The sequence below is a fragment of the Colletotrichum phormii genome (genome assembly GCF_030913505.1).
Source record: "Colletotrichum phormii strain CBS 102054 chromosome Unknown BDP81scaffold_22, whole genome shotgun sequence".
Taxonomy (NCBI): Eukaryota; Fungi; Ascomycota; class Sordariomycetes; order Glomerellales; family Glomerellaceae; genus Colletotrichum; species Colletotrichum phormii.
Window position 1 is genome coordinate 113,870 of NW_026851464.1, and position 13,412 is coordinate 127,281.

The window sequence follows — 13,412 nt, forward strand, 5'->3', positions numbered from 1 at the left end:
GCAATCGAACCGTCTGACAGTGTCAGGTGGCTTGCTTGTACCTTTGCCTTGGTTTGGTGGTGTCGAGTGACCTTACTCCCGTCGACTAGTGTCTAACTCACCTTACCCTTCCTCACTTTACCTTGCCACGTTTTGTTTTTGCCTTACCTTGGGAATATGACGTCAAGAGAGGGAAGAAGTCCTTGTCTCCTTTTTCCCTTGTGCTTTATTTTTGGGTTGGATTACGGAGGTGATCATGTGCCTGTTCTTTACGATGTCGTGGGAGTTCGGGTTCCTGGCGAGGCTATTCGCAGCCACCTGTTTGTGCAAGGCGCGCGCGCGCTTCGCTTTTGAGTTGCGCGCAATCCTACAGGCGAGTGCGTATCCGATACCGAGTATTTCTTGATTCTTGGGTACGGATGATTTGTCTTCATAGTCGATACTTTGTGCCGTTCACTCATCAATCAATATTACTCCAACTCTAGTGAGTCCCTCAGGTGATTGCACACACTCTCTCACTGCAGTTTCATCATCTCGCACCGCCAGGAGTAACTGGATTGTTTTTCATGAGAACGCTTCCGTGCGAAAACGTCGGGTGGTGGTTTAATACATTTACGTTCGTCAAGCTGTTCTCCTGACTGGGCAGCTTGGGTCACGGATAGACCCGATGTTTCTGCCGTTGAGGCACCGAGTGGCTGGTAATTATACTTTGAGCTGGCATCTCGGAACCAGGCAACGGCAAAGTGGAGGATTACTTATTAAAAGCTCGGAATGATCACAGAACATGTTGCTCTCCCCTAGAGAAACATTTGATTTACTCGATTAGTGCATACACCCATCTTAAATCGTGTCAATATAGCAAGTGAACCATGAACATAGGGGAGTCTGATGTAAAAATGCCATCACATTCCAACTGTGTCGCAAAAACGACGCCGTTTATTACGGGCAGCAATTAACGCCATATATACCCTACGACAAACTGTTATGCCGAGAAACCACAGTTGACTGGCTCGACGCCTCTTTATAACCAAGACTACGGCGCGTATCAAGTCTGTGCTGGAGGAAGCGAGCGGTTCCTTTAAATCCACCAGAAGCCATCGGCAATGATGCCCGGCAGACTCCACACAGCGCCACCGGCCACGGAGCGGGTTCTTGATAATCGGCGGACTCTTACGAAAAGCGCCGTCGGGACGGACCTAAGTGCCGACCACCGCCCCCAAGCACCCCCGATCCCCCACTCCTCAACAAGTTCTGGCCTCTTACCTACCGGAGCACTGCGGAGGTACTCCTCCACCTCACTTAAGCTTAAACTCTCACACATGACCAACAAACCTACCCTCACGATGAACTGGTTGCCCTCTCGGCTCTTCTTTCTCACAGTCCGATAGCTTATTGAAGCTAGGGCTTGGCATATGCTTGACGGCAATCAACGGAAATCGCCGAGAGGTATCTATCTGTAGGTGCAGGTGCGCATTTACTTCGGAGCGACAGGCTTTGTCAAAGTCCATAAACAGTGGTAGCAGTCCGCAGGAAACGCGCTTGTACTCATAGCTCAAAGTTATCACCTCTGTCCATCTTCATCCCATCATCTGCACACACGAAGCGGTACTGCATCTATTATTGGAGTCCAGGCCCGATTAGTATTCCCCCGGCTCCAACCAAAGACAATATTTGGCGAGTCGGCGGGCCATCGGTCTTTAGCTCCAAACACACTGATTTGCCTTTGGAAGGAGGCTTTAGTTCCGCGCACCTTTATCAATCTTGAATCTGGTTTCGTGAAGTGGTAGCATACTTATCCTTTTAACCTCTGGAGTTTATATTGCACATGCAAATTCTTCTTACTCTCATCTGCGTTATCGCCTTTCTACTTCGCATTCGGGACCATGGAAAGCCTCATTAATTCATGAGGGCACAGACGAAGAGCGAACATACATGTATGAGCTGCCGTCCTGCTGCACGTCGTGCTCAGCTTCTCAATCCTCAACTAGAACACAAACACGAACACGAACACGAACCCAAATCCTAAAATCAAGCCCAATCGCAATCCAATACCTCTAATTTGTCAAGTAGTCATGGCATCCTACACTCACTCAAGTCAGGGGACGCCCGGCCAGTCCAAGCTCTTCCTCAACCCCGCGGCCCTGGACCCAGCCGGAGACAGGGACAACCACACCTCCTTCTGGCGAAACCCCAGAGTCGGGAACATTTACCGCAACACCGAGTACATCACCGTTCCGATCACACAGCCGCTGCTGACTACTGCGGTTTGACAGAGAACAAGATTGCTTCGCTCGACAAGCCCATCGAGGTCCTTGATGTGTGCTGCGGTGCGGGCGTGGTTTCTGCCCGTATCCAGGAGATGCTGAAGATGGCGGGCCAGGAAGTGAAGGGGTTTGTAAAATTGACTTGTTCTGATTCCAGTGGTGGTCAGATCGAGCATGTTAGGAGCCGAGTTGAGAAGGATGGCTGGACGGATACGACCGTAGTCCAAGCGGATATTGCGGTAGGTTTCTTCCCTACACAAGTAAATGAGTATCCTGCTCGACATGAACTCTGGTTGGTCTACGCCATGACGATATCGTGCTAATTTACAGCAGAGCCTGCCATTCGAGTTGGACAGCTTTGACTTCATTGTAGTTGGCATGGCCTTGATGGTTGTTGCTGAGCCCTACGCAGACCTAGCAGGTATGTCCGCCTCCAACTTTGGAAATCAAAGATCACCACAGCTTGCTGGTCTGTTGCTGACTCATGAGTAGAACTGTACCGCGTCCTCAAACCCGGCGGCCGCATCGCGAGCTCTACCTGGGCAACGGAAGGCTGGGTCTATGACACACGCGACGCCGTCGCAAACTTGGGCATCCCCGGGCAACAGCCGGTTCCGTGGCCACAGAAGTCGTGCCATTTGACCGGCCTCTGGTCGCCTGGAGCATGGGATGATCCCTACTTCGCGGCCGCCATGTATAATGCTTCGGGGCTTATCGAAATCAAGTCGGAGACCATGCCCAAGCCCATAACTTTCAGAGATCCTGAGCAGTTCTGTACACTTTTCGAAGCGTTGCTTACGGGAACCGTTGAGAGATACTGGTTCGCGGAGCAGAAAGAGAAATTGAGACACAAGTTGAAGCCCGCTATTGTTGAGTATTTGGGGAAGAAGTATGGAGGCCCATTTGAGATTGAGAGGTTATCACAAAGCGAGGTATCAAGTGGAAGACATGTATCCCATCGAGTGCTGTTGGGCTACAGATACATTCACAGAAGGGATCCTGACCACTCAGGGGCAGCCAAGAGTTTTCTCGACCAATCAATGGCCCTATTTGAAAGGTACTTCGGTTGCCTATATATTTTGAGCGTGATAGAGGTGCCAGCAATCATCAGAGTTACAAATCGCAACCCCACACTGCTTGCATCCTGGCCTCGTCTTCTTTCTCCTATCTCTTCGCAAGTTCCGTGTGACTTCGCCTAATGCTATTCGTTTGTTGTTACAAGACAAGCAAACAGAGGGCTTCAGGAAGTATCGCAACGTTGATACAGGAATGTACAGACCCTTCAGAGTCACTATCGTCGCTCGAGGCCATCGTGACGAATTGGCATGTGTAGATAGGCGATTTTGGTGGTGAAGGGAAGCCAGGGATTCCTAGGGGTAAATGACGTACTGTCATGTATTCCTGATGTGAGGGGTTAAGAGTGGGTAAAAGAGTGGAGCAATGTATCTGTAGCCCAACAGCACTCGATGGGATAGTAGAAAGTGGCTTGATTCCTCTAAGTGGAAGATCCGTATGAGGGTCATATCTATATACCGTACAAGATGGGTAATCGGCTTGTGGAAAGCGGTATCGTACGGCAGTAACCGGCAGCGCCATGTGTGGCGCTGCGACAGAGGTCTATTGTTCTTGTTAGCGGGACAAAGTCGAAAGCCTGAGTCGGCGGGGTGATAGTAAGGATAGAAGAGATATTTGTTTTACACCGTCGATCCCACTTCTTTCCGTCGCCTTTCGAATTATGCGAGAGCTCCAAAGTAGATGACGCTTTTCTAAATGATTTGACGCGTTGAGCAGTAGTATGGACTTGTCAGTTTTTTTTCTAGATGTACAGATCTGATGAGAATGCATAGATGGCAACATTCATCGTATCAGGGCATCAGGAAATTTTCAGATCTCGAGGTGAAATGGGTCTTGTTGGCAGGCCATGGACAAAAGCAGCAAAACTGAGAAGGTTGCTGTCTTCCGGAATAGAGAGCTTCCCGCTGATCAGGATGAAGTGAATGAGGATAAATGTATGCCGGTCCTTCACATTGAGCAATTAGATGAAAGACAGGCCGTGGCAAGTATTGCCTGGTCATCTAAGAGTCTGGAGACTATTTTGTGGAAAGACGACAGGTGGTCTTGCAAAGAAGAGGTCTCCTAATGCGCTGCCCAAGCATTCAATGAATCATCATCGAGCACGATGAGACACTTATTGCGGCTTCGGCAGTTATTTACGGCCGAGTGAAGTTGCCGACGCCGATGTTGAGGTTTCGAGCAGGCTCAAACTACGTGTAGCTGTCAGAGCCCTCCCGGATAGGGGCTAGTCAGAGGTAGTAAGGAGTCCAAGCAACAAAGGAGTAGCTCAGATATATATACAGCGCAGGGAGTACACGTCGAGGGAGGAGCAGATTTCAGTAATTCATCATTCTACCCCTAACTGCAGTTGGCCTCTGAGAGCTTCCACCCTGCGTCAACACCCCAACTTGACATTAGCAATCGTTGCCTCATCCTGGATGCCAAGCGGCTCTTACGCGTTTCTCTACTGACTCTACAGTCTAATACCCGAGATATCGTTACGGCGACATGTTGAGTCAAGTCAAAACTAGAATATTTCCGTAGTCTGGTTTCATCCTGGTGGGCGTTAGCGTCTCTGACTCTGTTTGTTTTATGATTCAGCCTCCCTCGAACGCTCTAAAGGCGCTGTTGGGAAAGTGCTCGAGCAAAAACATCGTGGCCAAGGCTTGCACCGCAAGGACTGGCGAATCAAGGAGCGCCGAAGGAAAGCTTGATCAAACCTGCACTCGAACGAAGCTCTCTGTGTAGAACTCCTCGATCTGGGCCGATGCGATATCGCGAGTAAGCTAAGTAAGGCTATTGAGCAACATGGTGAGGTTTTGACGGCATCACTGAGTTAGAGTTTTGAGGGTGGTCTATATAAGTCCTCAAGACTCGCGCCCTTGTCTCGACGCCTAGATTGTTATTGACATCACCAGCACTCGAAAATTTTGTTGCCTTATTTGAGATCTGATTTCATAAACCGCTCCGGTCCACGAACACCAAGAAAACACGATGCAGCTTCAAGCTCTTGTCCTTACCAGTATCAGCGCTCTGGGAAGCGTTGGAGCACTGGGACTGGGCCTTTCCATGAATTCAGCCCTCGCCCTGGCAACCCTGGTATGAGTCCTCGTTTAAATATTATATGTGACTCACTGCCAGAATCGAATCGAATTGTGCTAATGGTGAGTTCTTCAGGCCCCTGCTGTTGCTATTGCGTCTCCCGCACGACTTCTGACGCGAGCGGCAATCATTTCTCGCGAAGAGGGTATAGAGCTTGTAGATCGTGCGAATCGGGGACCGCCCGGCTGTGGGCGTGATCCAGCCACCTGCCAAAGTGATGAGACTCGGCCGCGGAAGGGACCAAAGGCTCGGTCTGCGACCACGGAGGATGACGAGTAAGAGGTAGATGGACGGATCGGACATTGTGAAGCGGTTAGTCATGGAGGTATGCGAACATCTTATCCCTAAAGAGCTGCAAAACTCCGTAGATATTGAGACTGTCTCTTGTTCTCGATCTTTCAGAAACGTGAAGCCCAGCATCACAAGCTTGATTTCCGTTTTCGATCCCGCTGAGATTAAGGGCGGGGCCGCATGTCCCCATATTGTCTCCACAAACGCGGCCTTTTCAACCGGCCCACCCGAAGCTGCCCTCGGAAGACTTTCTCGATGTCGCAAATCTTGATCGGCTTCCTTCTCTCGGCGGGCCCTATTGCCAAACCAATGTGTTTGGTCTGTTTGGGAGATTTCAAACCTAAGATGTATGGAAAAGGGGGGTATCCGTGGCGTCCTTATCTCTTGACAAAGTGCATTTCCCCAGAGCTGAGAGCTCCTCTTGTCTACACGCTTTGTCTTCCAATGCTGATAACTCAAGGACTGTTCCCTGCAGTGACGGCTAGAGACGATTCGAACCCCATGTAAAATTTTTGCTAGGCTTCTCGATGTTTTCCTCTACGAATTCTGGCCAATCATTCGCGAATGCTCGTCGGCGCCTAGCTATTTGACGTTGGTATGAGGTTCAGAAGCATGGCGACGATGTGATTGGCTTGAAGAGCTCGCCCAGTTCTCCTGAAGGCGCAGCACACAGGGCAAATCCCAAGGCAGACTACCGCAGAGCCTGATTTCTGATCTTGCCTGACATTACCCCTCGTCTTCGAATCTCACCAAACTTGCTATCGACCTTTCGAGAGCAAGGTTCTTCCCCGCGCTGGCATGGCCTCGGAAGTCTGTCTTCTTTCCAATCGACGTGTCGTCTCAAAGCATGGCTGAACTCTTCGGAATCGCTGCCGGTGTGGCAGGTTTCGTGTCCCTCTCGGTGCAGATCGGTGAGGGTGTCAGCAAGCTGCGAGCTATCCGCGACAGTGCGGGCAAGGCTGCGACCGACATCAGTACTCTCATCCGCGAGCTGGATCTCTTGACACATGTCATGCAGGACGTTATCGCGCATGCCTCGAGCCGCAATGACTCTGTCATTCAACACTGCCAAGCGGACTGTGACCAAGTTGTCCGCGATCTGAAGTCGCTGATCACGAAAATACCGCGAACATCGAAAAGCGCTATGAAGGCCAGCGCGCTTAAGCTCCTCGCCTTTCGCGACTGGACGGAGAATGTTACGGCTCTGCAGCGAAGCATCCAGGGAGCAAAGATCAACTTGATTCTGTGCGTGTTCTGATGATTCGAATGCGCTTCAATCGCTGATCACTTACATATAGCTAACATAGAGTCACCACCAGAATCACTACTTCCAGGAACTCGAACCAGCTGAATGAACTAACCTTAGTCAGTCAGCTTCACACCTCGATAGCAACAGCAGACCCTCCTGGAGAGCCGGCCTCGGAGCTGGTTTCGACTGCTGCTTCAGACTCAACCCAATCTCTGACCGCCTCAGTTGGTACAGTGTCAAGAAGAAGGCAATTAAAGACTAGACCCAAGCGAAATTGTCTTTCGAGACCGTGCTCTTGTGTTTGCCATCGCACGAGCAGGACAAAGAGTCGCTTCTGGGCTCTAGAGTATACCCCTTGGGGGGCTTTCCAGCAAAGCTGCGACCTGGAGGCATGCACCGCGACCAAATACGGAGCTTCGGTCAGGCTTGCTCTCTCGCAGCTTGGTATAAGATGGGCAGTGGAGCTTGAGGTCTATGCCATCACAGCCGCAGGCAAATTCTCCCTTCGTCCGAGTCTCGAAGTGGAGCAAATTGTGCCGTACACATCGCCAGGTTTCGAAATCATATGGAGGTGCGAGACTTCTAGGATTAGCTTTGAAGAGGCTAGCAGAAGCCTGAGGCAGCTCCACGAAGCAGATCCATACGGTTTCAAGCGGCATGTGAATCCAGGAGGGAAGTCTTACATCGAGGTGAGTAAGCCAGAACTCAAGTTGCGGCCTTCTCCTGATAGACGGCGATAGGAAGTTCTAAGGTACCCGTGGAGGATGGGAAAGAACCAGATCCAATGGAAACTACTAAGACTCTTTATGCAAGAATTTGAGATGACAAAAGGGACTGAAAGTGCAGCGTAAGTCAGACTCGCGGATTGGGAGGACGAGAAATGGCCGTGATCACTGATTCATCGTTACAGATTTCTTGTGCAGTGCGCAAAGTGGATTGGCGAAGGCCCACACTTGGACTTGTTGGAAACTCTTCTTCATCTGGGTTACGACATATCCGAAGTTGTTGGTGATTTTCAAGACTGGCCACAACTGTCATCACCGAACTGGATGTCAGAAGAACATACCCCTGACCCTTTTTTCATTGAATACTTCGGAATTGTGTGCAAACAAAACCAAGGTAAGTTTAATATCTACCTTAATTGCTTGTGAATTCAAAGAGGAGTGGCAATGAATATGATGTCAGAGGGGCGCTGACATGTGACACGCAGGATTCGCTGGATTGACACCCCTCCACGAAGCTATATTACTTGAGTCGACTGACGTAGTAGTCAAGTGGATCTCTAAATCTAGAAAAGATGAAAAGAACAGCCTTGGGCAGACACCCCTTCACCTGGCTGTTGCTGATCCTCAACGCATGGGTGCACTCATCGAGGCGGGACACAACGTGAACAGCACTGATATCCACGGCATCACACCTCTAATGTACGCTGCCGCCGCAAATCAAGCCGAGTCTGCCATCCTTCTTATAGAAGCCGGAGCCAGCATCAACGCTGTTGACACCATGTATAGACGCGATTTTCTATACTACGCCGCCGCCCGTAGGCACTGGAGGTTTATTATCAAATTCCTTCTTCTACTCGAAGACCTCGCCGAAGACCTCGCTGAAAAAGGGATTGTGGAGACTTGGGCCCAAAGCGCTGTCATTCTTTATCATGTCATATACCCTAGCTGGTATGAAGATCACGAAATCTCTCTTCATCAGCTTTTGATGAAGTGTAGTACGGCCAACTTCACTTTCGATAATATAACTTTTGGCACTAAAGACAACTGTCTGCTACATTACAACACCAGCATCACAGACTTCGGGGTTTTGCTGGAAAATGGATTCGAACTATTCAATCACATGAACAGCCATGGCCAAACTCCTCTGATGGTTGCCGCCAAATTCTGCGAACCTGACTTGGTCAAAAAGCTTGTCGAAGTTGGAGCTGACGTCAACCTCAAAGATTCGTATCACCGAACAGCACTACACTTCGCTCTTAGTAAGGTTCAAAATAATCTAGATCACGGTTTCTGGATTGCCATGGAGATTATGCGGATACTGCTGGCCCGAGGCGCGGATGTCTTCACTACAGATGGCTGCATATGCCCCTGTTCATCTGGTGGCCGTCTCTCGGCTATTGACTTGATTAATTCTTCCGCCTATTGGCGGCAGAGTAGATGGGGCAAGTCTTTGGTTGGGGCAATTGAGCTTCTGTGTCTGACGACAGAATATAGAGGAGAGCAAGAAGGAAAAGATTTGCTGCTTTATTTCCTTCAACGGGAGAAGCATGAGGAGCTTGGAATGTCCCATCTGTGTCTTCAGCGGCATCCATCGGATGGCCTCTACGGCTTTACTGATTCGTCCCGGTCAGTACGCCTTCAAGATGAAGACATCGACGCTATAATGGACGAAGAGTCCGAGTTTCTTGATATTCTGGAAATCGAGATGGAGGAATCAAATGCCAAGAATTATGAGCAGCTGCTCAACGACTGGTTTTATCAGATGAAGAGGAGATTTGAGAAATTGGTTGAGGAGGAAGAAAGTGAATCGATCAAGAAACGGGCGAAAGTGAATGATCAAATCAAGGTATTGTGAACCCTTTTCCAAAGTTTCATCTTACGGCAGTGCTGATCTCAGATGGAGCAGCAAGGCCATCAAGTGGATTACAAACGGGATTACTTCTATCACTCCATTATTGTTGATACGGCTAGGCCAAGTCTGAAGAGCCAACTTAGGTCTTCTATGGCTACATACATTGCTTGGATTGAGCACGAATACCACAATGAAGCCACTGTACGCTTAGCTGGACCGTTTGACAAGGACTGGTACTCTACTAGAATCACAATGGTTCACAAGTTTGTCGATACTTTCGGAATATCGACAACAGAAATTGTAGAGGTCTTGAAGCATAAGAATATTGACATCGAGGAAGAAAGGTACGGGCCTGTTAATATTGAGCTAGTCGTGGAACATTTTCTTCAGTCTGCTTCGAAGTCTTGACGGAGTGTTTATCATCATCTTGGGAATAAACATGCATTTCTAGCCCATGACTTAACAGAGGCGGCATTTCTTGAGCAGATTAATTGAAGTAGCTGACGTTCGTTATCCAGGTTTACTTGTAAAGTCTGTGACTTGAAGAAATCAGCTGGCTGGGTGAAGGAAGATCTTGACAGTGCTTTTTTTATTCGCCATAACGCAGCAATGCTCTGATTCCTTCGAGTTAATGGTCAACAGCAAAGCTAATGACCGATATGAGTAGATCTCTTGAAGATGCCCCATTGTGCCCAAACACAAAGTAGAAAGGGGTACTTACACATGATTTGCTGAACTATAATGGCTTGGTTGGCCTCCTGCATTTGCCTCTGCCCTGCATAAAGCCTGCGCTGAAATTTCCACCTGGCTCTTTCAATGGTTGTACTTGGGATTACCCCTCATCAAGCAATGATGAGGAGTAATCTGCTGTTCACTAAAATACGTGTATCTCATACTGCTCGCTCAGAAATATTTCCGCTCTCTTCATCGCTTTTTTGTGGCTCGGAATAGCATGCTCCATCAGCAAACCATCGCGCAATTCAACCTCCTTAAAGCCCATTCTGACAGCTGTTATCAAGATATTAAGTAAATGATCTGTACGATGGCCAGCTTATTGGAAATTAGAACTCGAAAAGCGGCTCCATCACCAGCCACGAGATGCCATTTCTATCTCAGAGGACATTGCCGCTCGGGATCCGACTGCCCGTTCGTTCATGAAGGGCTCAGAGAAAGGTCTGGATCTGAGACGAATGATCCGGCCATTTCGCCAACGATCTGCAAATTCTTTGCAAGAGGCCATTGTTCCAGGGGCGATCAATGCGTGTTCCCTCACATTTCTCAATTCCTGCCGTCTCCCGAGTCTGCGTTGAAAGGCCTAGAGCCTACTGGACCAGCAGCGGATGACTCCCGCTCCAAGATCGCCTGCGTCTTCTTGGCAAAGGGACATTGTAGAAATGGGGTCAACTGCCCCTTTTCTCATACCGAAATCGTGACAGAACCGGGATTGACCGCTAATGAGGTTATGGTATGTGAGCTATCTTGGATCCACCAAATATCTGAGAATACTAATTCCAACCATTCCTAGCCCCTCAAGCCTGAAGAGAAGTGCATGCGAGAGTTTTTAGGTGCCTGGGTAAACTTTGGCTCAGGCGCATCCGTCGAGAAGGTTTCGCTCTTCTCCGACTTTTCCACGGCCAGCATCCTCGACCTACCCGCTCGAAGCGATGTTGCAGCCGTATCGCGACTCCTGAGTCGATTGGGGTTCGACGTTTCAAGTACCGCCATTCGCATAAGACCTCAGGGCTTAGGAGGCTTGATATGCGCCATCATCCGAGTAGAAGACCCCGACTTTGCACAGTCCCTCTGCGAAAAGTTGAAGAAACCTGATATCGAAGACGTGTCTGGATTTCCCGGGTTGAAGGCCGAAGTGCAGAAGCCCCTCAATCTCGATCCCAACAAGGGATTCACCCACAGGGTGAATCGCAAGAAAGTCATTTGCTCCTGGCATAAACCAAAGCAATTGGCGTGTCTGACCTTTCGCTCCGACTCTGTGGAGAGTGAAGTCCGCAGCAACTTCGGAACTGGTGCATACACTGTCCTTGGAACAAAAGTTTCCTGCGCTCCGAGGTCGAGCACATTACTGAATCGATGGGGGTGCACACTGGGAGGGAGTTATTCGAACGGTTCGTCACCGAAGTTGACGCTGTACATTCCACCGCAAGCTACGAAGACCGACATCCTGAACATGATTCCTCAGAGGCAGCGGCCCACAAGTGTGGAGCTTGAGGGGCTACAGGACCTGAACAACACCAAGAGCGAGGTTGACATGGTCGAAGCTTTGCTCGTTGGTATTGGGCCATTGGAGATGAGACTCACGGCGAATGCAGATCCAGATGGCAAACGAGTCAAGGCCATGGCTCGTTTCCAAGATGAGGCTGACGCTCTGACTGCCGTTGGGTTGCTCAGATCTATGCCGTTGCCATTCAACAAGGCCGACAAACTCAGCATCACTGGACTTCATTCCGCGACATACAAGGTCGCAAATCATATCTTCAGCGCGATTCTAGTAGATTTAGAGAAAATTGCCCAGAGTTTTCGCAAGAAAGGAGTCAACTTCAAAAGGTTTCCATCGGCAAATGGCTACGTCACATTGAGACTCGAGAGTGAAAGGAGAGACGATCTCGCGACAGCTGAGACTCACACTGACAAACTCCTCGAAGGAAGCTTAGTGTACGACGCCGACGGCAAGAAGCCCCTCTGGAGTCCATCCTTCAACAATAAACCGCTGGCAAACCGACGGCTTCGACCCATCGAGGAACAACACAAGGTGGCGTTTCAATGCGTCCCATCCAAAGCCGAGATCCATGTTTTTGGCTCGTTCGAAGCCTCGCAGAAAGCTTGCGACGCATTGCTACAGTCTTTCAGTGACAATCCTTCCACAGTCCACTACATACCTTTGACCTCCGAGAGTTTGCACTGGGCCATCAGAGGGGGATTCAAAGCTATCTGCAAAGTGCTGGGCCAAGAAGCCGTATCCCTTAACATCCTTGAGACACCCAAGAGGTTGGAGATCATCGGACCACTGGCTTCTTTCGACACAGCGATAGATATCGTGACCAAAGGACGACTACCTCAGGAACATGACATTTCAACAGAAGCGGAGGAGTGCTGCCCGGTATGTTGGACAACTGCCGAGAATCCACTCAAAGTCAAATGTGGGCATGTGTACTGCCGCGACTGTTTCGAGAACTTCTGCAAATCGACCGTCAGCAGCGGTGAATCGGGGATTCGCTGTCTGGCTGACGAGAGGGTTTGCAATGCCTCATTCTCACTGCAGGAACTTCAAGACTGCTTGCCCTCGATTACCTTCGAAGAGCTTCTGGCTTCCGCGGTAACGAATCACATCAAAAGGCATCCAGCTGAGTTTCGATGGTGTCCAACCCCAGATTGCCAAACCATATACAGACCAACATTGTTGGCCAAGATCTTCAGTTGCCGAGGATGCTCGAAAGTTATTTGCGCATCATGCAATGTCGACCACCATGGCAAGACTTGCGCCGAGCACAAATACGTCACTTCAGGAGCAGCTGCGGCTGCTGACAGGAACTTCAACAAAGTCAAGAAGAAGCTGGGGATCAAAGACTGTCCTAGATGCAACACCTCGATTCAAAAGTCGTACGGCTGCAATCACATGACCTGCACAGCTTGCAAAGCACATATCTGCTGGGTTTGTCTGGAGGCTTTCGGTGATTCGAAGCCTTGCTATGATCATATGAATAGAGCCCACGGAGGAATCTTCACAGGTGATCCGCTGTACGAAGCGTGAGCTTGAGAATAAGAGAGAAAGCACGAATCGGGATTGACCTGAATAGCTTTGTCATGTACACGAGAAATTCTTGTCGCATAATTGACACCTTGAATTCAACAAGCATATATTATCATGAAAGGAACATCAT

The 13,412-nt window shown here is 49.5% G+C and overlaps 4 protein-coding genes across 4 annotated transcripts; all 4 read left to right on the forward strand.

Moving 5' to 3' along the window:
- Nucleotides 1-1,958: 1,958 nt before the first annotated feature.
- On the forward strand, nucleotides 1,959-4,187 carry BDP81DRAFT_474619 (S-adenosyl-L-methionine-dependent methyltransferase; the record flags this gene model as incomplete). The annotated part of the gene is made up of 6 exons (XM_060594696.1): nucleotides 1,959-2,243; nucleotides 2,279-2,370; nucleotides 2,401-2,482; nucleotides 2,577-2,664; nucleotides 2,736-3,159; nucleotides 4,091-4,187. Exons 1-6 carry the CDS (start codon nucleotides 2,052-2,054, stop codon nucleotides 4,185-4,187), a joined length of 975 nt encoding a protein of 324 aa, XP_060440843.1. The 5' UTR covers nucleotides 1,959-2,051.
- A 1,101-nt stretch (nucleotides 4,188-5,288) lies between these two features.
- BDP81DRAFT_436597 (uncharacterized protein) lies at nucleotides 5,289-5,758 on the forward strand (the record flags this gene model as incomplete). Its single annotated transcript, XM_060591148.1, has 2 exons — nucleotides 5,289-5,396; nucleotides 5,475-5,758. 2 exons carry the CDS (start codon nucleotides 5,292-5,294, stop codon nucleotides 5,676-5,678), a joined length of 309 nt encoding a protein of 102 aa, XP_060440844.1. The 3' UTR covers nucleotides 5,679-5,758.
- A 779-nt stretch (nucleotides 5,759-6,537) lies between these two features.
- On the forward strand, nucleotides 6,538-9,519 carry BDP81DRAFT_329073 (uncharacterized protein; the record flags this gene model as incomplete). The annotated part of the gene is made up of 5 exons (XM_060585279.1): nucleotides 6,538-6,935; nucleotides 7,010-7,628; nucleotides 7,680-7,786; nucleotides 7,850-8,058; nucleotides 8,150-9,519. The coding sequence occupies 5 exons, from the start codon at nucleotides 6,538-6,540 to the stop codon at nucleotides 9,517-9,519; spliced, it is 2,703 nt and encodes a 900-aa protein (XP_060440845.1).
- A 1,013-nt stretch (nucleotides 9,520-10,532) lies between these two features.
- Nucleotides 10,533-13,370, forward strand: BDP81DRAFT_382038 (uncharacterized protein). Its single transcript, XM_060586899.1, has 2 exons — nucleotides 10,533-10,975; nucleotides 11,042-13,370. The coding sequence occupies exons 1-2, from the start codon at nucleotides 10,547-10,549 to the stop codon at nucleotides 13,280-13,282; spliced, it is 2,670 nt and encodes an 889-aa protein (XP_060440846.1). The 5' UTR covers nucleotides 10,533-10,546; the 3' UTR covers nucleotides 13,283-13,370.
- The last annotated feature ends 42 nt before the right edge of the window (nucleotides 13,371-13,412 follow it).